Here is a 24,393-nt window from a genome sequence, read left to right as displayed (position 1 = left end):
CAATCTGAAAAGTTCTTGCCAAAAACCTACTCACAATGTTCTTGGGGAGCCCATGCAATTGGAAGATCTCCCGAAAGAACAATTCTGCAACCTTTGCAGCTGTGTACCTTGTGGGGATAGCGAAAAAGTGGGCTTATTTGGTCAACCCGTCGACCACTACATAAATGCAGTCCTTCCCCTGCACTGTGGGGAGCCTTGTGATGAAATCCACAGATATACTTTCTCATTTCCCCTAGGGGATGGGAAGCGGTTGTAGCAATACTGTAGGGTGAATCAGCTCTCCCTTGTTCCGTTGGCATGCCTCACACTCTTGTACGTGCTTCAGCACATCCCCCTTGAGGCCCTTCCATGTGAATCTCTCCCTGACTGCCATATATGTCTTCCGGAACCCCTGGAGTTCGGATTATGGCGAATCATGTGTTGCCTGGAGCACTTTCTCTCTCAACTACGAGTTGGGTACCAGGAAAATGCGCCCCTTGTAATAGATGACCTCATCCATCACTCGGTAACGCTCATCTGCGTGGGTACCCTCCAAGACCTCGCATGCCCTCCTATCCTTGGAGTACTCCACCAATAGCTGAGCCTTCCAATCATGGCAGATGCTCATGAGTGATAGACGAGCTGGGTTCCGAGATACAGCATCGGCCACCACATTGTGCTTTCCTCGCACATACTCTATATCGAAGTCATAGGCCTGCACCTTGTTGACCTATCTCTGCTGCCTGTCATTGAGGCCTTGCTGCCCCATGAAGTGACGCAGATTGTTGTGATCAGTCTTCACCTGAAACCTATTGCCCACCAAATACTGTCGAAATTTGGCCAATGCATGCATGATGGCCAACATCTCTTTGTCGTATATGGAATATGACAACGCATGTGGTAGGAGCCTCTGACTCTCAAAGCAATGGGATGCCCATCTTGTGAGAAAATTGCTCCCACTCCCACCCCAGACACATCACACTCGACGGTGAAGGTTTGGGAAAAATCTGGAAGTGCCAAGACCGGGCAACTACTCATCACCTCCTTGAGGCGATCAAAGCCAACCTGTGCTCCATCAGTCCATGTGAAAGCCCCTCTCTTGGTCAAATCGTTCAAGGGTGTTTCCAGCTGTGAGAATCCCTTGACAAACTTCTTGTAGTAGGTGCAAATGCCCAAAAGACCCCTCAACGCAGTCACATCTCGTGGTACTGGCCAGTCCCGGATGGCCCGTATCTTCTCCTCATGGACCTTCACCCCATCAACATTGATGATATGCCCTAGGTAGAGCATCTCTGTCAAGCCAAACTCACACTTGGATAGTTTGGCATAAAACTGTTACTCTTCTAGGATGCGTAGTACCTCCTGCAAGAGCTGGAGATGCTCCTCCCATGTCTGGCTTTAAATCAGAATGTCATTGAAGAAAACCAGCACAAACCTCCTCAACTCTCTTGGGAAGACATGGTTCATGCATGACTGGAAAGTGGTTGGAGCGTTGGTCCACCCAAATGGCATGACCAGGAACTCGAAGTGCCCATAGTGGCACTGGAATGTTGTCTTAGAGATATCCTGATCCGTCACCCTGATCTGGTGGTACCCCGAACGCAGATCGATCTTAGAGAAGTACTTGGTTCCTCTAAGCTCATCCATCAACTCATCTATGTGGGGAATGGGGTACCGGTTCTTCAATGTCTTTCGGTTGAGGGCCCGGTAGTCAATGCACATGCGAAGGGTTCCATCCTTCTTCTTCACTAGTACTACTGAAGAAGCGAAGGGACTGGAACTTGGCCTAATATGGCCCAATGCTAACAACTCCTAAATGGCCTTCTCTATCTCATCCTTATAGGCCTTGGGATGCCTATAAGGGGTGGTGATCACCGCCTGCACACCCGGCTCCAACTCAATAGTGTACTTGAATCCCCTGTCTGGTGGCTGCCCTAGTGGAATGTCCCCAATCACCATTGCGTATCTGTCCAACAAGGCCTGTATGTCTGGTGGTGATGGCTGGGCCTGTCCCCCAACCTCTGAAATCCTCAACGCTACTGCCCATGCAATGTCCCCATGTCACAAATCTGCGTCCATCCTGTGGGTTGAGATTGTTTGAGGTGGATAGGACTACATGCCTCTCAGAACTACCAGTTTGCCATCCGGCCCAATGAACTCCATCTTTGGCTTCCTCTAATTTGTAGTGACTCGCCCAAGGGAGTACAACCACTGGACACCCATCACCACATTGGTGTCTCCCACATCGACCACAAAGAAATGGTCCGTCATCAAGTAGTTCCCCATAACTACTGACAAAGCAAGGACATACCGAGTACACTGTATGGTGCGGTCACTTGGTACTAGGAATAAACATCCCTCAAACTCAGTTGTGGTGAGGCCCCTCCTCTGAACTAACTGGGTATCTATGAAGTTGTGGGTAGCCCCATTGTCAACTAGGATTGACACTTGTTGCCCCTGTATGGTGCCTTTGATCCTTAATGTCAAAAATTTGGGAACCCCGCATAAGGAAGCAAGGACTCCCCCGGATGGGGCAAGGGATGCCCCTCCTTGTGGAGGTGGTGGTGGTGGCCCTCTATCTACCGGACTCTCACCATCTCCCACACCACACTCCTGCTCCACCTTGTCCTCCTGGTCACTGTCTGAAAAGACCTCAATATAGTGTGCTTTGTCGGTAGTGCATCGATGGCTTGGTGCCCAAGGCTCCCTGCATGTGAAGCACATCTTCCTCCTCCTGAGGTCCTTTCGTGTCTCATCATCTAGTTGCCCCCGCCCTTGTGTGGTCCTCTAGGGTGGAGGTCTAGTCTCATGCCCCTTTTTTGGAAAAGGGGTTCGTGTAGGAAATGGCACTCTAGTCTTGGAGATGGCCCCTTATAGATCTCTAGTGCACAAAACTGCCTCCTGCAGCGTGGAGGGTTTGCGTGACTTCACCAGTCCATGCAGGGGCTCAAGTAAGCCCTCAATGAAGGTGTATACCCTCCTAGCCTCTAATAGATCCGGAACCATCACTGATACTCACAGAAACTCTGAGATGTACTGCTTCGGGTTGCCTGTCTGGCGCAGTTGGGTCAACTCTCTGAAATGGACCTCTGGATCTCTCTGGTCAAAATGAACCCTCTTGGTGAAATCCTCATAAGAAGCCACATTGGCACGCCCTAGGGTGGCCAAGCCATGAAAGTTGAAACCACTAGTCATGGGCTTCCTCCTCCATGTGCAGTGTGTCCATCTTGATGGCTTCCTGTTCTGTCACCCAGTTGAGCTGGAAGTGGGTGTCCATCTTCTCAACCCAATCCCTAGCCGTGCACTCGGTAGTGCCATCGAAAGTAGGGAAGTACATCCTCCCTATGATCCTTTGCAGCTCATAGTTCTGGGTTCCCTGTCTCCATGACCCTTGTTCTTCTCACTTTGCTTGAGCTTGCAGAAATCTCTGAAAGAGAGTGCTTCCCTGAAGTCCGCATCCATAGATTGCCACTCTCTGAAATGATCTCCCATCTGAATGGGGTCTTCACCCTTTGCTGGTTCAATTTGTGCCACTGGTACAAAAGAGGGAAGTGTGGCATGAGTTGGCCGACTAGTCGATGGGTGTTGTGCTGCTAGTGAGGGGTGATCGAATGGCTAAGAGGCTCCAGAAGTTTCCCCAAATAGAAACCCTCTAGGAGTGGTCCTCTCTCTGTTCTGCAGCTTTATCTCCTCCAGCATATCTTTTTGGCCCTTGGCTAAGTCATTCAAGGCTCTCAGGAGGTTGTCGAAAGCCATCTCTTCCCTGCTCTTGGGTTCCACCATGTCCTCCTCTTCTACCACTGCTTTCCCTCTGTCCTCCGTGTTTGGAGTAATCTCCAACTCTCTTTCTCTGCTCCGATACCTCTGCCTTTTGTATGTGATGTTCTGCTGGTCCCCTTCTCTCATAGGAGAAAATCCCCACAGCTGAGCCAAGAACTAGGCTCTGATACCACTGTAATGTTCCTAAGTAGGAATACAAGTGATATAAAGGATACAATCTGTTCAACAAATATAAAAACAAAATATATGTTAAGAACCCATGGAAACGCTGGAAATAATGAATTGCTGAGCCATTTTATTAATCCTTTAAGGGCAAAATACATTAGATAAAAGAGTGGTGCACCTGGGCTTGTCTCAATGGACAAGCATGACCAAACCCAAGTGAGAAATGAATGAATCGATGGGTGCCTCAATTGTTGTACCAATCTACACTGCACTGCCCAAAAAACTACCCTTCCTGCTAACTTCGAATGGCTGGAAACACCACTTCCCATGCTCAGAAAATTATAAGATTGGAGCTCCTGACTCCTTGGCCTAAACCCAGAAAAACCCACGAAGAAATTTAGTTGGTTTAGACTTATGAAATTCGACCCCCAAGGAGCCCAACTTCAATTGCAACTGCAAAACTTAGCCTACTAGATTCTGTGTATAAATCCTTTCGGAAGATGTCCCAAAGTGTTGGGTTGACGCCTACTACAAATCCCCCGACTTCCCGGATGAGCTTCCAGGTTGTAGCACCTGCTCCTAAGCCCCACGAAAACGCTGGACTGGCCCTCTGCGCTGTCCCCAAGCTCAGGAATTCGAATTACTGGGTTGCTGGCTCCAAAACTCAAGAAATTTTGGCCTACTGTTGCTCTCCCAATCCTTTAACTCTCCCGGCAAATGACTGATCAATGGTGGCTCAAACTCCTCCTGCATATTCTACAGATAGCCCAGAAATACACACTCCCTATATGTGATTGAATGGTAGTGTTGTAACACACTCCTGGATCTCCTGAAATTCTGATGGAACTGCCTTCCTAGGGCGGGCATTGAAGGTCGCCCGAAGGTAAGGTTGAATCTCCCGCTTGAGAGATTCGTGGTTAAACAACTATTTGACTCGGCTAAAACAATAGAGCAAATAGTCAAGTAATTTCGATTTGCAAGGTGAATGAATGAATCCAAATGAGAGCTTCCTCCTCTTTTTATCTTCGTGGGCCTTCCTTGCTTCATGTGGGCCCCTCCATCCGACACTTCGACTCCCCTGCAAGCCATTCGAATGGCCTAGTTCAAATTCACTTGTGGGTGGCCCCCACATTCCACTAGCAACCAAATAAAGTCGAATTTCCTCCTAAATCCCTAAGTCGAAAATGTTGGGCTCTTTTCCTTAGCCAAAATTGTGCAAAATTGTGTAGCAACACCCTGTTACAAATGTATTTGAGAAGGGACTTGACGTCATTCTTGTCTTCAATTGGGAAGACAAAATGGAGGATTGGGTAAACATCTGGCATCCGATGCTCTTTGAGGATGAGTTAGGTCATCCAAGATAAGAGTAGTCATAGAGGACTGATATTCTTTGAGGACTCGGAATCCAAGATAAGAATAGTGCTGGTGGAACACACCCTGAGAACCCGGGTGGGGTATGTTCCAAGAGAGACAATGATGAGAGTGTTTATACATCATTGGTTTGGCCAACATTGAGCTCAGATCTTGTGGAGAGATAAAGCTGTTAGTCAAGGCCTTGCTATGTGATAATGCTGGTTGATATGATGCTAAACAGATGGGTTATCAATCCGACTCTTCTTATGATTATTCTTCAGATTGAGAATGTCCAACTACCTTGTATGGATTATGAATACCTCCCTAGTTAAGAGGAGGTGTTGAAAAGTGTAACTAGGTTCGGTCTTCATAATGACATGTGTAATTATGATTTTATGTAATTGATGTAAAGAAGAAAATAAAATTATTTTTATAGTACTTGAATCATGGGTTTCATGATCAAGGAATTTTATTTTAGTTAAGGTTCCCATTATGAACCTTTAGGTTTTGTCATCAAGTCATAAAAGTCAAATTGAGTCAATGTCATGTATGGAGGACCTTTCTTGGGCATGTTACATTTTTGTATGTGTCATTAAATGAATAAGAAGGCCCTCCAAGACCAAGCAACTTCTCCTTCAAGTAGGCTACAAATGAAATAATAAAGATACTCCAAATGACATGTCGGCCCAGGAAACTGTCAAGTCGGCTTATTTACATTGGAAAATCACTAAAAGCAATTATTTAACATAGAGAAACCTCCTAATTACTTTGCCCTAGATTTCTCAACAAAGTCACCGCAGGTCAAACAGAAGATAAGAACGCTAATGCAAAACTGTTCTTCCTCTTTTATCCTTCGCACGTGTGGACGAATCTCTTTGTTTCAGATTGAATTGATGTGCTGATGAGATGCCAAAGTGAGGTCAATGAAATTCTACCTATAAATGTGCTTAGAGGAAGGTTTTGACCATAGGGTCAAACCCATTCATTGAGTGGGGCTGACTTAACCAAGTGAGGTTGACTTGGTCAACATGTAAAATTCAAGTTTTCTCCTTCGCTTTGCCAATGAAAATACCGACTGAAGCTACCAATTTTTCGACAGTCATAGGGCTTTTAGGCTAATGATTAAGAGTGATAAACCTCATTTATATTGGTGGTCACTCTCTTGCTACTTCCGATCATCACTCTTGGATTTCAGCCTCTTCTTGAGAGCTCAACTTAGCCTTTGTTGAACTTGTTACTTTTGGATATGTAATTTTGGGGTGCTCTTCCAATTGAATATTGACTTATGCCTTGGAGATGTCTTTTTGGGATTGAAAGAAGGATTTTTCATAGAAGAATTGCAAGTTTGTTGCATTTTTTCCTTTGTTTTACATGTAATTAATTATTGCAAGGGTTTTTGATGCTACATGTCTAAATGTAAATTGTTCATGGAAAATCTTGGTTAATTGTTGCATGTTAAACGTTTCTTCGTTGAATTCTATAGGAGACCTCCTAGAGATCTTCCCCTATTTAATTTCTCCCCTCACAAAAATGATAGTTAGGGTTATAGAAGTGAAAACAAGAGGTTCCCCCCTTGCTCCAAGCATTTGTCCATTATCTCTTAAAGTAGCCCTAAAGACTCCATCACCCAAGTAGGATTGCACTAGTTGATCAATTTTTTTTGACAAATTTAAAATTTTTACTTTTATTTTCTAAGCCTTTTAGGACAAGTCGCTAGGGCATCTAGGCAGGGCCGAATTCTTTTACAACTTTTGTGGATGGACATTGGAGGTTGCAAAACTTGGGTTTTCCCTTGGTGATCTTTTCAACTCAAAATCTAGCCTTTTGTACCGTGAGACTTGCCCTAGGAGGGCTGACGTCATCCTTCTCTAAGTATTTTATGCCCTATAAATCCTAACCCTAGCCAAGGTTTCAACTTGAGGCTTACTTTGAGGGTTAGCTTTATTCCCTTGTTGATCATATCTTTAGTGAACTATTTCTTTGATTCATATGTGTTGAGAAATCTAAGGGCTTGAGATGTTAATGATTTCTCTATTATGATAACTGCTTGTGAAGTAATTTCAAGCTTTAAATAATTCAAAACCATGAACTTTTATATGTTAGTGATTATTAACTTCATCAACCAGCTACCATGCATAATAAACAAAAGAACAATAACACAAGATATAGGCAACAACTAGGGCAAAACCTCTCCAAACTTGAGAGGAAAACCCACGGTAATTCTTCTTATAGTTTCTTCTCTTGACAAAATTTCCAAGACCAATACAAAGACCCTTGAGACCAAGTGACTCCAAGATCAAGGCTAGAATCCCTTCTTACTGTTGTCCTCTTCACTTGCTGCAATATGGATCAGATCTGCTACTACACATGGATGATCTGGCTACCTTCTCCCTTCTCTTCCTCCTCCAAGCTTTCCCTTACTCAAGATAGTCCACTAGCCTAACCTTCTTGAGATGACTGCTCATAAACCCTAACTGTATGGTATGGCTGCACCAACGTGAAGACAATCACCAAATGATGTCTAGATCAGTTTCATTTAGACTCCTTCCATCTTCGCTTTTCAAGCCAACTAAACAATCATGAAACAACTCCTTGAATTGAGCTCGATTCACTTCAATATATGCTGAAATGTATACTGTCGAGGAGCAACGAAAATATTATAGTCACCTTCGGATTACGGAGGTACATGCAAGGGGAAGAGAGGCTCTTCTAGCCCTTCCTATACTTCGATCTTCAAGAGACTAGATATGCCTTATAGATTAAGGCTAGATCTATCATGAAACCCAACCAATACACCTTCGCAGTGATGCCCTAGCTCAGCACATGTGGTAGACTTATGCGGCTATGGAAGGGCTTATTTGCGGTCATGAATAAACTTCTACTGCGGCTGTGTTTCCTCGCTCTCTTGGATAGACTTCTTTGCTTGAAATGAGACCCAATAGGCTTCGTGATATAGGAGGTGAACCCAAGTCAAGTTGTGTGTTCAAATTGGAATGAGGGGAGGCCTATTTATAGTGTATAAGACCTTCTTATCAAGTCGACATGACTTGTTGCTTAGCCGACTTGAAGCCGACATGATCATCTATTATAAATATAATATATATGCTGAAAATATATTGTTTCTTTTGCATTCGTTTGGAGGGATCATTTAGTAGCTCTTTTGATCTTTCCTTTGAAGGAGTTTTTGCCACATGATTCTACCCTTGATCTTGGAGTCATACTTGTACATTTCAAGTGTAAACATTAATGACACAACCTATTACCTAGAGCTCATAATGAAAACTACAAAGACAAATACATTTTGATCATGAAACTCATGATTCAAGTTTACAAAAGATTTTGCTAGATACTATTTACATCATTGACTTGTGTCATTATGAAGACCGAACCTAGTTACACTTTCTTCAACACTCCCTCTTAACTAGGGAGGTATTCATACATACATGATCATTGGACAATTTTTCAAGTTCACAGAAGAATTCTTATAAGAAGATCAGATTTGCAATCCAGTTGTTATAGCACCATTTCAACCAACATTGTTTCCATATAGCAAGGCCTTGACTAACAACTCTATCTCTCATTTAGATCAGAGCACACAATGTTGGCGAGACCAGTGATTGATAGACATACATCATCATTGTCTCTCTTAGGGTCATACCTACCTTGGTGTTCTTCGAGTATGCCATACTAGGACTATTCTCATCTTGGGTTCCCAACCATCAAGAATATCGGTCCTCTTGCCCACTCTTGTCTTGGATACCCTACTACATCCTCAAAGAGTGTCAGATGCCAGATGATTACACAATCCTCCATTCTTTCTTCCAAACTGAAGACAAGAATGTCGTGTCTAACTCTCCCTCTTAACCAGGGATGAGTTCCAAGTTTCTCTTTGCTCATAAACTTTACTCATGTTCCTTTACTCATAGGAATCTTCCAGAGCTCCCTCTTAAACAGGGGCTCTATCATCAATGCTTTATAGGGTCTTCTAGTTGACTGATGATCCAACACCTTGATGTCATCAATTTATTCATATGTAGGGTTCAACCATCCATCACTTTCCTTCATCATGTCATTCCTTCTTTCCTGGAAAGCATCCTCCTTGGATCTGCATCTAGGGCTTCCTTCATAGGGCCATCTAGCTCCACCTTTCTTTCAGCGGTGATTGCTCTATATCTCGAGGTACATAGTTGTGACATCCTTCACAACTCTTCTTACCAAGGCCCTGCATACATACCCAAACTTATCCAAAAAGTCAGAAACCAAAAAATAAATCACATATTACCTTTTTGGTGATGGCCTTTTCTAGTGACATCTCCTTGTAGATATCAACATCTTGCATACATGTTGACACATCTTCGTAGATATCTGTAGTCAAGGGTCTTCAACTTTTCAGACTTCTATCCAAGTCTCCATATCTTTCTAGGAGATTTCCTTGTCAAATCTTCTCTGGATGTTGACTACTTCCATCATGGTTGCATATCTCACGATCTCTATCATCCTTACACTTTTCATTCCCAGGGGCTTCCAATCAGAGTTTCTTAATTGTAGTCAACTACCTCATACTCTATATGAGGACATATTATATTGATTTCATCTTTAAAACTTTTCAGAGGAGTTCCTTCTTCTCTTGATCATGCTTGATCCATGCTACCCACAACCATGTGACATGATATTATAATATCAAACAAAAATATACATACCTCATTTGTCTTGACTCATATCATGATTCTTGCAACAGACTTCTTGAGGGATCTTTGACCTGCAGTGTAGTTGATAAGTACCATTGACCTGGATTCTTTACAGAGGATATATGCTTGTAGAAATTCTTCAGAGATTCAAAGAACCAGGATGTTCTCATCTTAGAATTTTGTACTCGTAACGATTTCATTTCTACCTAGAATCCTTACATAAAGAGATGCAATGTACATCAATCATAATCATTAACAGTGTTTTTAGAGGATTCAACATATCCTCATTCATCAATAGTTCACCAATAGTTCATCCATGGATGTTACCAAATCCATAATCAGTTCATTCTCTAAAAGAGTTATTTAAGAAACACATAAGAATGTTCATGAATCACAACATGCTATGCTAACTAAGACCTATGAAAGAAAAACAGGGGGTGATCTTTTAATCATAATAAAAATCCTCAGGCTCCTCCTTCTTCGACTTCTTTTCATTGTCCTTTTGTGAAAATTTACCGCTGCAACAACTGATTTACTTTTCCTACTTATTTCATCATAAGTTAGTCATGAAATTACTTCAACAAACATTAAAATAAATATTGTTGTAGATATCACATCTTAATACAGAAACAAAAATATGCACACATTGACACAGTTATTTTGGACTAATGTCCCCGGAAAAACCTAATGTGGGAAAACCGATGCAGCAAGGGAGGATTTTATTATTCAACAATCTTCTTGTACAATAGGGTGCCAAATTGGCTTACCCACAGATAGACAAACTTCCGGCGCTTTCATAAACCCAATGTAGGCCCTACTGACCTCTGCTACATCCTAAAACCCTCTGTGTCAGCCTGAAACCCTCTACGTCAGCCTACTGAGGCTTTGTGCAGCCTCTTTGGGCTTCTGCGTCACTCCTGCAGCCTTTGCGTGGATGACGCAGGCCCTTTTGGCTCTGCGCAGTCTCTGCTGCCTCTGCATGGCTTCCTCTGGCTCTAAGTTTGCCTCTTCTGCGCTAATCTCTCGTCTCTTTGTTCCATACTTGCTGCCTCCTGACTGCTCTCTAGACCATTGGTTCAATTTCTCAGCAAACCTTGCTCTAGAAATTGAACTGACTGGTCTCCCTCAGTGTGTTCTCCAAGTGCCCCTTAAGCCTCCTCTTATACTTTTTCTGTTGACATCTCAACGGCTGAGATTAAGTCCCTAATCAACGGCTAAGATTAGACCTTCCTTGATCCATGTCTTTTGGACCATTCTAACACAGATTCATATTAATACACATTAATATTTTATTTTCCCTAAGTTTAGACTTAGGGACTCCATTAAAAATACTAATTATTTTAATATTTCCTGATCTGTTTAGAATCTGCCCAAACCCTTTCTGGGTATTGGAGATTTCATGTGCCCCAACCTCTCCATCAAATTTTGTGGCTAGAGCACATCCGATGCTACCCCAAATCAGCTCTCCCTCTTAGCGAGCACTGTGCTCTAGCAATACTCCTCACTGAGTATTACTCTGATCATCCGGCAGCGGTACCTGTGTTGATGCTAGGCCTCCCTGCCCAACATCCTATGCACTGCTGCATCCTGTACTGCTTCCCATGGTTCTGCCACTGCCACTGCTACATTTGTACGACATCTCCCTCTGCATTTGTGTTGTTGCTGGTCCTTTCTCCCGACATTGCATCCACATTGCACCTTCCTCTGCATCTGTGCTGCTATTGGTCCTTTCTCCCAACACTGCATCTACACTGCAACTCCCTCTTCATTCGTGCTACTAACACACTACTTCTGAAAGGGGTTCTTTACCATGCCCATCTTTTCTCAGAAGTAGTCAAATTTTGACTTTCCAAGGGCCTTGGTGAGGATATCTACCACTTGTTCCCCTGTAGGAATGTAGCTCAATTGTACAACTCCACGTTGGACACAATCTCTGACAAAGTGACACCAGATATCAATATGCTTTGACCAATCATGAAATACTGGGTTCTCGGAGAGTTTGATGCAACTCTGATTATCACACATGATCCTGGTCGCCTCCATATTTATTTTGAATAGGTTTACTAGCAGTTTTCTAAGCCATATGGCCTCACACAAAGCTGTGCTTGCTGCCATATATTTTGCCTTAGACGAGCTCAGAGCCACGGACTTCTGTTTCCTACTGCACCAAGAGGTTATTCCTGATCCAATGTTGAAATAGTACCCAGAGGTACTTTCTTGATCCACTGAACTTCTTGCCAATCTGCATCAGTAAATCCACTCAACCTGATATCCTTCCCCTTATTGTACAAGAGCCCATAATCAACTATTCCTGTAAATACCTGAGAACGTGCTTGGTTGTTGCCCAGTGAGCCCTCTTTGGTTCTACCATGAACTGACTAAGAGTGTTGACAGCGTAGCAAATATCTGGCCTGGTATTGACTAGATACATCAGGGACCCTATGAGATGTCGGTATAGGGTGGGATCAACATCCTTGTCTTCTGATGCATCAATCTTCTTCCAGTTGGTGATAATTCGCGTAGCCATAGGTCTACAGTGTCCCATCCCGAACCTTTTCAGAATTTCTGTAGCATACCTTCTTTGTCCAAAGAAGATTTCTCCTTTCTGTTGCCAAACTTCCAACCCTAAAAAATAGTGCATTCGTCCCAGATCCTTCATATCGAACTCTGTGGCTAGATTCTTCTTGCAGTCTTCAATGAGTTTGGATGATCCTGTCAGGAAGAGATCATTCGCATATAATACTAAGATAAGTGGCTCGCTCTCTATGACCAAATAGTAGAGATTCGGATCTGTGTCACTCTTGACAAACCCCATCTTCTGCAAGTAGCCATCTATTCGACCATACCACGCTCTTGGTGCCTACTTCAGTCCATACAAGGCTTTCTTCAGTCTGCATACATGAGACTTCTTCTCATGAGTTTCAAAGCCCTTTGGTTGTTCAATGTATACTTCTTCTATTACCTCGTTCAGAAATGCCGTCTTGACATCCATTTGATGGATCTCCCATCCCATCTGGGCTACAAGAGATATCATGGTCCTAATAGATGTATACCTGGCTATCGGGGCGAAGGTTTCCTCATAGTCAATCCCTTCCTTTTGAGCATACCCCTTAGCCACAAACCTGGCCTTGTATTTTTCAACACTGTCGTCCGCAGCATATTTGATCTTGTAGATCCATCTTGAACCTACCACAGATCTGTCTTGAGGCCTTGACACCACCTCCTAGACATCGTTTACCATTATGGAGTTATACTCCTCCACCATCACATCTAGCTAGACCTGATGCTGAGCTGCCTCCTTGAAGTTGGCAGGCTCTCCATTCTGAGCTACTAACACCTGATACCTGTCTGGCTATTTTCGCTCCCTTTTACTGTTCCTTGGCTCTTTGATGATGTTCTCTGCATCACGCAGAATCTGACGAAGTTCCTTGCTGATTCTTCCTTTGCCAATAGGTGCTTCTGTTTGCTCCTCTTCCTCATCTTGAGAATCTTCCTTATCTGAGGAAGGATTCTTCACTTCCATTGGTTGAAGAGGCATGACCAATGGATCCTCTTTCGACTGCTCCTTAGAAGGCATTTCACGAGATCTTCTGAAAGCTCTGTCCTCGATGAACTTTACATCTCGTCGTACTACTACCTTCTTCCTCCCTGGAAGATAGATCCTGTATGCCTTAACGTTCTCACTATATCTTGCCAGATACCCCTTTTCTATAGTATGATCCATCTTCTTCCTCTTTTCTTCAGGCATGCAACAATATGCCAAACTCCCAAATATCCTGAAATGTCTGACTTCAGGTGTCTTCCCAGTGAAGACTTTCTCTGGAGTAATCTTACCCAATGCCCGATGAGGAGTCTCGTTCTGAATGTAGACAGCTGTGTTGCATGCTTCTACCCACAGGGATTTTGGCATATCCTGATCATACAACATGGCCCTAGCCGCTTCTACAAGTCTTGTTTTTCCTTTCTGCCACCCTATTTTGCTCTGGATTGTAGGGAACTACCCACTCTCTTCTAATGCCCTCCTTAGCGCAAAAATCAGTGAAGTCCTTATTGACATATTCTATACCATTATCTGAGCGCAAGACTTTTATTTTCTTACCTGTCAGATTCTCCACTAGAGCCTTGAACTCCTTGAATCGACATAAAACCTCATCCTTGTTTTTCAAAAAATAGATCCAAGTTTTCCTCGAGTGGTGATCAATGAAAGTAAGGAAATACTCGGCACCTCTAAGAGCTTTGACGGACATAGGTCTGCAGATATCTGAGTGTATCAATCATAGTACACTCTTGGCCCTATGGTTGCTTCTAGGAAATGCCGTCTTGGCATACTTTCCTAGCGCGCATCCCCTACATACATCATCTCATTCCGTACTCTGATCCGAAACTTTTGTTACAGTGCTCTTGAGAATTCTCAGAGCTCCATGGTGCAAGTGACCCATCCTTCTATGCCATAGTTCGTTCAAGTCTTTGTCCTCATGATTGCCTATTAGTGCCATTGGAGATTCTAGTTGTAATATGTACAACCGATTACTTTTGATCTCGATCTGCACTTTCTTTTTCCAGCTCGGGTGTTTGACGTACACCTTTTCCTTGATGAAGTAGACGTCATAGCCCTTGCCTTGTAGTTGTGACACGGAAAGTAAGTTCATCCCCAATCCTGGCACATGCATCACATTTGTGGCACGGAATGCTCTCCCGATTCTGTCTGAAAAACTATGGTACCCTTTCTTACTGGAGTACACTTTGCCTTGTTCGCCGTGGTGATCTGAAAGTTCATCTTCTCTTCTCGATATTCTGAGAAACACTCCCTGATTCCCGTCATATGCCACGAGGCTCCACTGTCTATATACCATACTTCTGATGATGTAACACTAGTCATGCACGCCACTTCTTCTTCCAACTTGGAAGCCAACATAGAGAAATCGGAATCTCTCTCTCTTGTGCAATCTTCTGAAAATCTGTGTGAGTCCCCTGAGGTGGATGCCTCTGCATCGTGGTCTCGACCCATAACTGATATTTCGTTTCTGTCTCTGATTACTTGCTCTGATACCATGTGAAAATTCTACCACTGCAGCAATTGATTTACTTTTCCTACTTATTTCATCATAAGTTATTCATGAAATTACTTCAACAAACATTAAAATAAATACTGCTGCAGATATCACATCGTAATACGGAAACAAAAATATGCACACATTGACACAGTTATTTTGGACTAATGTCCTCGGAAAAACCCAATGTGGGAAAACCGATGCAACAAGGGAGGATTTTATTATTCAGCAATTTTCTTGTACAATAGGGTGCCAAACTAGCTTACCCACAGATAGACAAACTTCTAGCACTTTCATAAATCCAGCGTAGGCCCTACTGACCTCTGCTACAGCCTGAAACCCTGTACGTCAGCCTACTGAGGCTCTACACAGCATCTCTGGGCTTCTGCGTCACTCTTGCAGCCTCTGCGTGGATGATGCAGGCCCTTCTGGCTCTGCGCAGTCTCTGCATGGCTTCCTCTCGATGTGCATTTGCCTCTTCTGCGCTGATCTTCCGTCTCTCTGTTTTGTACTTGTTGCCTCCTGACTGCTCTCCAGACCACTGGTTCAATTTCTCAGCAAACTTCGCTCCAAAAATTGAACTGACTAGTCTCCCTTAGTGTGTTCTCCAAGTGCCCCTCAAGCCTCCTCTTATACTTTTTTTGTTGACATCTCAACGGCCGAGATTAAGTCCCTAATCAACGGCTAAGATTAGATCTGGCTTGATCCATGTCTTTTGGACCATTCTAACACAGATTCATATTAATACACATTAATCTTTTATTTTCCCTAAGTTTGGACTTAGGGACTCCATTAAAAATATTAATTATTCTAATATCCTCCTGATCTGTTTAGAATCTGTCCAAACCCTTTTTGGGTATTGGAGATCTCATGTGCCCTAACCTCTCCACCAAATTTCGTGGCTAGAGCACATCCGTTGCTACCCCAAATCAACACTTTTGTTTCCTGAGTGACATGAGCTGCTTCATATTTCCTCTTGGCATTCTTCTTTCGCTTGGGGCAATCTCTTCGGTAGTGTCCATATTCGTGGCATTCAAAGCAATGAATCTTTGACATGTATTTCTTGGGATGTCACTGGTGACTAGATCTCTCAAACTTTCTGAACTTCCCCTTTCTTTTAAACTTGGCAGCAAATGCTTGCTCTTTGGATCCAACAACAATATCTTCCTTGGCCTTTAATCGGGCTTCTTCCACTTTGCATATTGCCCATAGATCATTGAGTGAGGATGCCTCCTTCTTGGCCCATATGCTTGTTGTAAAGTTTCCCCACTCCTCGGGTAATGCATTCAGCACTATCATAGTCATCTCTTGATCAAACATGATTTCTCCTCGCTCCTGCAACTGATCTCTTATTTCAGAGACCCTCATGAAATATGAAGTTATACCTTCTTCTTTGCTGATCTTCATTTTGTATAATTCATTCCTCAGAGAGACTCCTACTGCAGTGCTGACGGAGAATAAATCTATCAGTTTGTCATAGATTTCTTTGGCTGTTTCAATCTTGGCGACATAAGGAATCAGAGAGTCCTTGATAGATTCTATGAGAATCTTTTGAGCTCTCACTTCATTCTTGTTATGCTTAGCTAGTTCTTGACTATCAGAAGGAGCAGCAATTTTCTTTTGTACATAATCAATAACTTCTTGTTCTTTCAAAGTGATATCAGTCCTCTTCTTCCAAGCATGGAAGTTGGCAACTCAAACTTATTGCTTTCCTTGCAAGAAGACATCCTTTTCAAGATTAGATTTTCTCAAATCAATAAGATACTTACTTGATGTAATGATCCTTGAAGCTTGACTTTAGATGGCTGCCTTGAAGGAGCTTGAGGAAGCTTGATTACACTTGACTGCTAGGGAACCTGAGATCTGCTTGCCTTATCCTTGAGGATCTGCTGTTTAACTGAAGTAAGAGGATTATAGATCCCTCACTTTGATAGATCTTGGAGTTTCAGAATGTGGATCTGAATTCTGAATCTTGCTTTGCCTTCAACTTCAGCTGCCTTGCCTCTTCCTGAATGTTCTATATCAGCCCTTTCTTGATTTGCTACCAATCCTCTGATACCATGTTGAGAAATCTGAGGGCTTGAGATGTTAATGATTTCTCTATTATGATAACTGTTTGTGAAGTAATTTCAAGCTTTAAATAATTCAAACTTCAAAACCATGAAATTTTATATGTTAGTGATTATTAACTTCATCAACCAGCTACCATGCATAATAAACAAAAGAACAATAACACAAGATATAGGCAGCAGCCAGGGCAAAACCTCTCCAAACCTGAGAGGAAAACCCACGGTAATTCTTCTTATAGTTTCTTCTCTTGACAAAATTTCCAAGACCAATACACAGACCCTTGAGACAAATTGACTCCAAGATCAAGGCTAGACTACCTTCTTACTGCTGTCCTCTTCGCTTGCTGCAATATGGATCAGATCTGCTACTACACATGGATGATCTGGCTACCTTTTCCCTTCTCTTCCTCCTCCAAGCTTTCCCTTACTCAAGATAGTCCACTAGCCTAGTGGATCTTCTTAACGCTGCCCTTAAACAAGATGATCTGCCTTCTTGAGATGACTGCTCAGAAACCCTAACTGTATGGTATGGCTACACCAACGTGAAGACAGTCACCAAAAGATGTCTAGATCAGCTTCATTGGGACTCCTTCCACCTTCGCTTTTCATGCCAACTAAATAATCATGAAACAGCTCCTTGAATTGAGCTCGATTCACTTCAATATATGCTGAAATGTATACTGTCCAGGAGCAGTGAAAATATTGCAGCCACCTTCGGATTGCGGAGGCACGTGCGAGGGGAAGAGAGGCTCTTCTAGCCCTTCCTATACTTCGATCTTCAAGAGACTAGATCTGCCTTATAGATTAAGGCTAGATCTATCATGAAACCCAACCAATACACCTTCACAATGATGCCCTAGCTCAGCATGTGTGGCAGACTTCTGCGGCTATGGAAGGGCTTCTCTGCGGTCATGAACAGACTTCTACTGCGGCTGTGTTTCCTCGCTCTCTTGGACAGACTTCTTCGCTTGGAATGAGACCCAATAGACTTCGTGATATAGGAGATGAACCCAAGTCAAGTTGTGTGTCCGAATTGGAATGAGGGGAGGCCTATTTATAGTGTATAAGGCCTTCTTATCAAGCCGACATGATCTGTTCCTTAGCCGACTTGAAGCCGACATGATCATCTATTATAAATATAATATATATGCCGAAAATATATTATTTCTTTTGCATTCGTTTGGAGGGATCATTTAGTAGCTCTTTTGATCTTGCCTTTGAAGGAGTTTTTGCCACATGATTCTACCCTTGATCTTGGAGTCATACTTGTACATTTCAAGTGTAAACATTAATGACACAACCTATTATCTAGAGCTCATAATGAGAGCTACAAAGACAAATACATTTTGATCATGAAACCCATGATTCAAGTTTACACAATATTTTGCTAGATACTATTTACACCATTGACTTTTGTCATTATGAAGACTAAACCTAGTTACACTTTTCTTCAACAATATGTACCTAGAAACTTCCTTTGTTACTACATATCACTAAAACCCTAGGCCATATGTGCCCTCTCTAGACTTGGTGTATGATACACTATTCTTGAATAAGAAGAATTGAGTCTTTAAGGAGTTTGTTTACGTATCCTATATCTTCATCACCTTGAAGCTTATAACATGGAATATTCTTTTAGGTGATCACTAAGAAGCATCCCTTGTGGTGAAGTTCCACTAAAGAGCAGGGGGAAGATCGCTGAGGTGATAGTGGCAATCTACCTCATTGTTGCAACAAGGTTTCACCTTTGCCTTGTGAGGCCTCTCACAAGGCCTACTAGATTTTTAGGCAACAAGGCTACTATCCATTTGGAGGTTAAAAAGCATGTTCTAAGAGTAAAATAACATGTTTTTCCTCTACTAGACCAGATGAAACATTAATTATTAATCAATTTCCCTAAAAGACACCTCTTGCAACCCAGTATGAAGGAGTTGTGTAATTCCTTGTGTGCCCAACAATGAGTTGACATGTGGCATTTATAATTTTATTAATTTTTTTGCAATGTTAGCCATAAATAAAATATTTCAATGCCCACCTCAAGTAATATATATATATATATATATATATATATATATATATATATATATATATATAGTGTTGAAAATATCGATATCGGCAAAATATAGGCGAGGGTCTAGAAAATATCTTATTGGCAATATTGGCGAAAATATCAGCAAGCATAAAAAGTGCATAATATATTCATTTTTTTTCAGATTTCTAAACATATAAAGCAATAACAACATGAACTAAACACATTGGCACATAAATATGAAGAAGGCACTGATATATATGATGTCAAATAGAAATGATACATCAAACTTCAAAGGCGATACCAAATCCTGCTGATCCCTGATAATTGTCCAATCAAGGACTCAAACAAAATAACATCACATATATAAAACTTTAAAAGTATTTCATCATCATGAGTTATAAACTTATATGTAGCAAAAGTTGCAAAACAAATAAAACTAGCAGCTATCTATCTGAGACCATTGGCCTCTCCCTAGCAACTTTCTTTTTGTCTTGTTCAGCAATTGCTTCACGAGCTTTTTGTATAACCTATGCACTAGAAACCATACAAGGCATTACATCTGCATCATATGCAGAGAGTCTAGCCAGATGGTATTTCAATCGTGTAACCCCTCCTAACATCTTGGTCCCACACAAGTTGCATGATATATATCCCTGATTTGCCCCACCAACAGCCTACCCATACTCCCAAAATGGGTCCAAGGCTTTTGGCATATTTGACATTTATAGTGAACTAATTCAAACCTAGGGCACAAAAAAACAAAAAATTGGCATTAAACCCCCCAACACAAAATGAAAAAATAATAAGTAATAACCACCTCATTCAAAAAAAATTACTACATTATTTGCATTTTGCAATGTGAATGAAAAATGGCAATAAGAGGGTGCATAAAAAAGTTGAAAAAAAAAATGAAGCTTGCTGTCCAAATATGGAGAAAACCCTTGCATTGGTTCATGGGCATGAAAATCATAGCAAATGGAAAAAAACAAAGAAACAAAATGTTGGTAGGGAAAGAGGCAAGCAAGCATAACCCTAAATCTATGGAAAAATCATTAACATAGGGGTTTTTAAGAACATACCTGTTAATGGAAGAAATGAAGTTTTTCTCACTATTCTTCAATCTTTGATCCACAAAAAAATCTTAGTTGGTGGTGATAATCGTTGTTAGATCCTCAAACCCTCCTTGACAACCACCACAAAACTCTTCCCCTTCCTTCTCCAACACTCAGAAACAGAAATGAGGAAAAAAAACCAATTTTTCCTTTTTTCTAGCCGCGGAAAAACATGCCCGGCGATATTTTGCCAAAATATCGCCGATATTTCGGAAATATCGCAATATTTTCTAGGCGATATTTCGGCTCGCTGAAAATATCGCGATATTTACGAAAATAGGCGATATTTCGGCTCGCTGAAAATATCGCGATATTTACGAAAATAGCCGATATTTCAGCGATATTTTCAACACTTGATATATATACAACACTTGATATCTATATATATATATATATATATATATATAGATGTATATATATATATATATGATGTATATATATAAAATTAAATATTTTCTTATATGATGATAGGTGCTTTCTACTTCCCAATATGAGGGAAGTGTAATTCCTTTAATGTTAACATGGAGTTGACATGTGGATTTAAAAAGGTTTTAATAGCAAAAACATATTTCAATGTGGACCATAAATAAAATATTTCAATATCAACTTTACACACATAATACATGGATAAAGCAATTGAAAGAGAAAAAATGGTTTATATTTAAAACATTTCAATGGCATATTATTCAGTTGAGGACCTGTAGTTCCTTTTGTGCTTAACATAGAGTTGATATATAACACACACACACACACACACACACATAAAGAACTAGTGTAGATCCATCTTAACTCTAGTTGTAGTATACATCAAAAGGGATCAAGCCTCTCAAAGTGAAAACATTTTAAATAAAAAAAATAAGGAAAGATTTGCAACCTTAAGGAATTTGATCTCTCTCAGTGCATGATAGGTCCGGAGTTAAGACGCATCTACACAGGTTTTAGTCATCAACTTAGCTAAAAAGGAAAATGTGATTAATTACTTAAAATCTTTGTGATATAACATTAATGTTAGCTGTTTCATTGCATGTTTATATTCCATAAGGCTTTGGGATTTCTTTAGACATTCTCTGGAATGGGATCACTAGAAATAAAATAAAAATCTTGTGCATTTTCTATAAATTAATATCAATCCAAAGTTATTGAATTAATCGCAATAACTTTTGACACAAATAATTTACAAGGGGGTGTTGAAAAAATGTGTCACTAGGTTCAGTCTTCATAAGTATGAAATGTATTCTTATAAATTATAAAATGAAAAGAAATTATTATTGGAGCATGGGTTTCATGCTTAAGTTCTTTTATTTATAGGTCAAGCATCCAATAAGTGTTTCTAGGGTTTGTCCTAGGTCTAAGAGCCATTGTCATATATTGAAGATCCCATTGGGCACATTGTATCTTGTAAAGAAAAAATATTTTTGTCTTTAAAGTGTTGAAATGCCCTCCAAGATCAAGTCGGCCTCAGTGAAGAGCCACGTCTACCCCTCGAAGAGGCCTATATAAAGAGAGGAACTCGTCCTCCAAAAGACACTCACTCATCACTCATTCTATGTGAAGAAGAGGACGAAGAAGAGGTCGAAGGAGAGGACGAAGAAGAGGACGAAGGAAGTCGAAGTGTTTGGGCTAGTTCTCTCTCCCATGTGCAAGACGAAGCTAGGGTTATGTTAGGTCCCTATAATACTAATGATGCCCCCATTACTATTGTAGTTGTATCCCTTATTAATATTGTTGTGCCCCTATTGTCCCCATATTGTTATTACAATGCCCCATAGAATCCCTCTATTGTTATTTTTGTGCCTTTATATTATTATTGTTAGGTCAGCTTGGTTATATTGTGAACCCTTAGACTCCTATATATAGAAAGGAGGTTTTGTCATTTGAATCATCCAATAATTGTTCATTTGTGTAATGTAAAGGAGGTTTCCCCCTCGAAGAGGCTGAATTCTAAGGTGTTTATCTCTCTTTTCTATCTTTTTGTGAGCTGGTTTCATAACAGGTTGCTGCACAAGGGTCATATCTGGTTCGATCTTGGTAGGAGAGAAAAGAAGTCAAGCGAAGGGAAGAGGGAGGCTACTAGATGAAGATCAAAGTCTTCTAGTGCGGCAGCGACAGTTGCAACAATTGCCAGGGAGACAAAATTTCGGATCTGCAATAGGAGGTCAAAGTTCTTGCAACAGGAGGCCGAGTTAGTGGTTGATCTTGATCTTGGAGGGTATTTGTCGGAGTCACTAGGTCTTGGTATTCGTCAATTGAAGGATCTATAAGAAGAGAAGGGATTTAAGGGTTTTCCCCTCAAGAGGTGGGGTTTTGGCCCCGTCTTGCAGCCTATATATTGTGTCACTGTTCTTATTGTTTTGGTAGCTGTTTGATGTATCTCACACTATAATAATAAGGAACAAAGCTAATAAGAAAAAAGGTAACACAAGCAGCTATCAAGTTAAAGAGAATTAACATATTCATTGCCCTATTGAATTTTCAACAGGAGGTGCCTCTTGTATACATTTACGATGATTTGGGTTTATTTATTGAGGGAATCTTATTATATTTGGTATTTCACAAGTTTAAAGCATGCAACTCAGTTAACGAAAATTTTGATGGGCACAACGTCATCAGATCACGTTATTTCATTATGACAATCTTTGTTTGCAATCCACCTGAACTTGAGAATTAATATGTTCCAGACCAGTATATGAGAGATCACATAATTTTGTATAATTTACACCTGCATGCAGATATGACGAGGGGCAAGCAGTGAAGTACAAGAACAAGACTTCCTTCCGAGATATAAAATGTTGTGGAGAGAAAGATGTAGTGGATTGTTTTGATAAATATTTCACGAGTCTTCCAGCTAAACCTCTTGAGAGTGAACCACGCCGACTTTTCCTTGCTCCAATTAAAAGGCCAACATCAACTGTGAGTTTACCTATACCCTAGTTTATTTTCCTTGTCCTTGAACAAACACTAAATTATAAAGTTTCATAATCGTGATTTTACTTTACAGGTATGGTACCGCCATCAGAATATTGGTGTCAGAACATTGCTGAAATGGTACAAGCAAATGTGTTGTCCTGATTGTCATCCTGTCTTGGACACTTCAAACTGTTCTACTGACCAGCAGCCGGAGCCACTGTTAAGGTTAGCTTCAATTGCCTTTTGTTCTTCTTGACACAATAAGGAACATAATGAGTTGGCGATGCAGTTGTATTTTCACTTGTTAGATTTATGGTAACTGACTCATATAGCTTGCATGTTTTTGTTATCTTTTTTGGATCAGAACATCTTGTTCAACTGCTGGTGATGGTGACGGACCACGATCTAGGACAAACTTGAACATGTCATCTTTAAATGCTTCTGCAGTAGGTCCAATTAGCATGGCTGAAAATCATTCACCGCATTTTGACAATAGTGTAGAAATCTCAAGTGACTCAGATGCAGACAGTGTTAACTCCAAAGACGATAATGAAATTGAGATGAGTGTTTTGACTTCTCATGCAGAGAGCAATTCTAAAGACCTGAGGAATCATGCTTCATCAGATATAGATGAAATAAGTTTGTAATGTGATACGTGATGTTTGTTGAGTGCTATTTGAATGAATTATCTGTTCTCTCCCCCTCCTCCTTGCAGGGTGCAATTTTTTGGCTGGACGGGCATATATATGCATATGGTCGCAGTCACTTACTGAGATTTGAACTATTTATCTTGTCAATTTCAGAAGACATCCAATTGCCTCAATATAGAATTTTGTTTACATCTTTCATGATCTTTGGCTGGATAGTGTGTTGTGACAAGGCCATATCTGTCCATATAATCTTTGCCATCGATGTGAAGTGTTGTATCTTTTACATAGGTCAGCTTGGGACAGAATAGCTTGGTTTCAAATTCAAAGGGGGCTATACAAATTTATCAACTGAGCAAGTTTCTATACAGGATATGCATTTTGTCCATTATATTTTTGTGTTATTATGTATGCTCTGTTTTAGTGTCTTTGCTCCTCAGAATAGCATGTATTTTATTTTTTCTTTCTAGTTGTTAATCTTGACTGGATTTCTAATTTTTGGGTGGCCTTTATAATGGATGGTGGGCCTAACTTCTCCATCAATATTGACATCAACATGCTTACGAGTATTAAAGGAAGGGCTTTTGAACTTTGAAGATGAACAAACTCT

At 41.1% G+C, this 24,393-nt stretch overlaps 1 protein-coding gene across 2 annotated transcripts in view; it reads left to right on the top strand.

Annotated features, from left to right (window-relative positions):
• LOC149166739 (uncharacterized) overlaps positions 1 to 24,174 on the top strand; it is a 332,498-nt gene extending 308,324 nt beyond the window's left edge. For both annotated transcript variants that reach the window (XM_089432744.1, XM_089432745.1), the window contains 3 exons: positions 22,959 to 23,139; positions 23,228 to 23,361; positions 23,501 to 24,174. In XM_089432744.1, the coding sequence (XP_089288870.1) occupies positions 22,959 to 23,139; positions 23,228 to 23,361; positions 23,501 to 23,783 (598 nt within the window). In that variant the 3' untranslated portion in view covers positions 23,784 to 24,174. The remainder of the gene's footprint in view (positions 1 to 22,958; positions 23,140 to 23,227; positions 23,362 to 23,500) is intronic.
• The last annotated feature ends 219 nt before the right edge of the window (positions 24,175 to 24,393 follow it).

Source organism: Pinus tabuliformis, chromosome 5_1, assembly GCF_031772625.1.
Source record: "Pinus tabuliformis cultivar Carrire ecotype Pingquan chromosome 5_1, CPIR1, whole genome shotgun sequence".
Classification (NCBI taxonomy): domain Eukaryota; kingdom Viridiplantae; phylum Streptophyta; class Pinopsida; order Pinales; family Pinaceae; genus Pinus; species Pinus tabuliformis.
The sequence above is the reverse complement of the archived record's forward strand: the minus strand, read 5'-3'. Positions and strand labels throughout refer to the sequence as shown.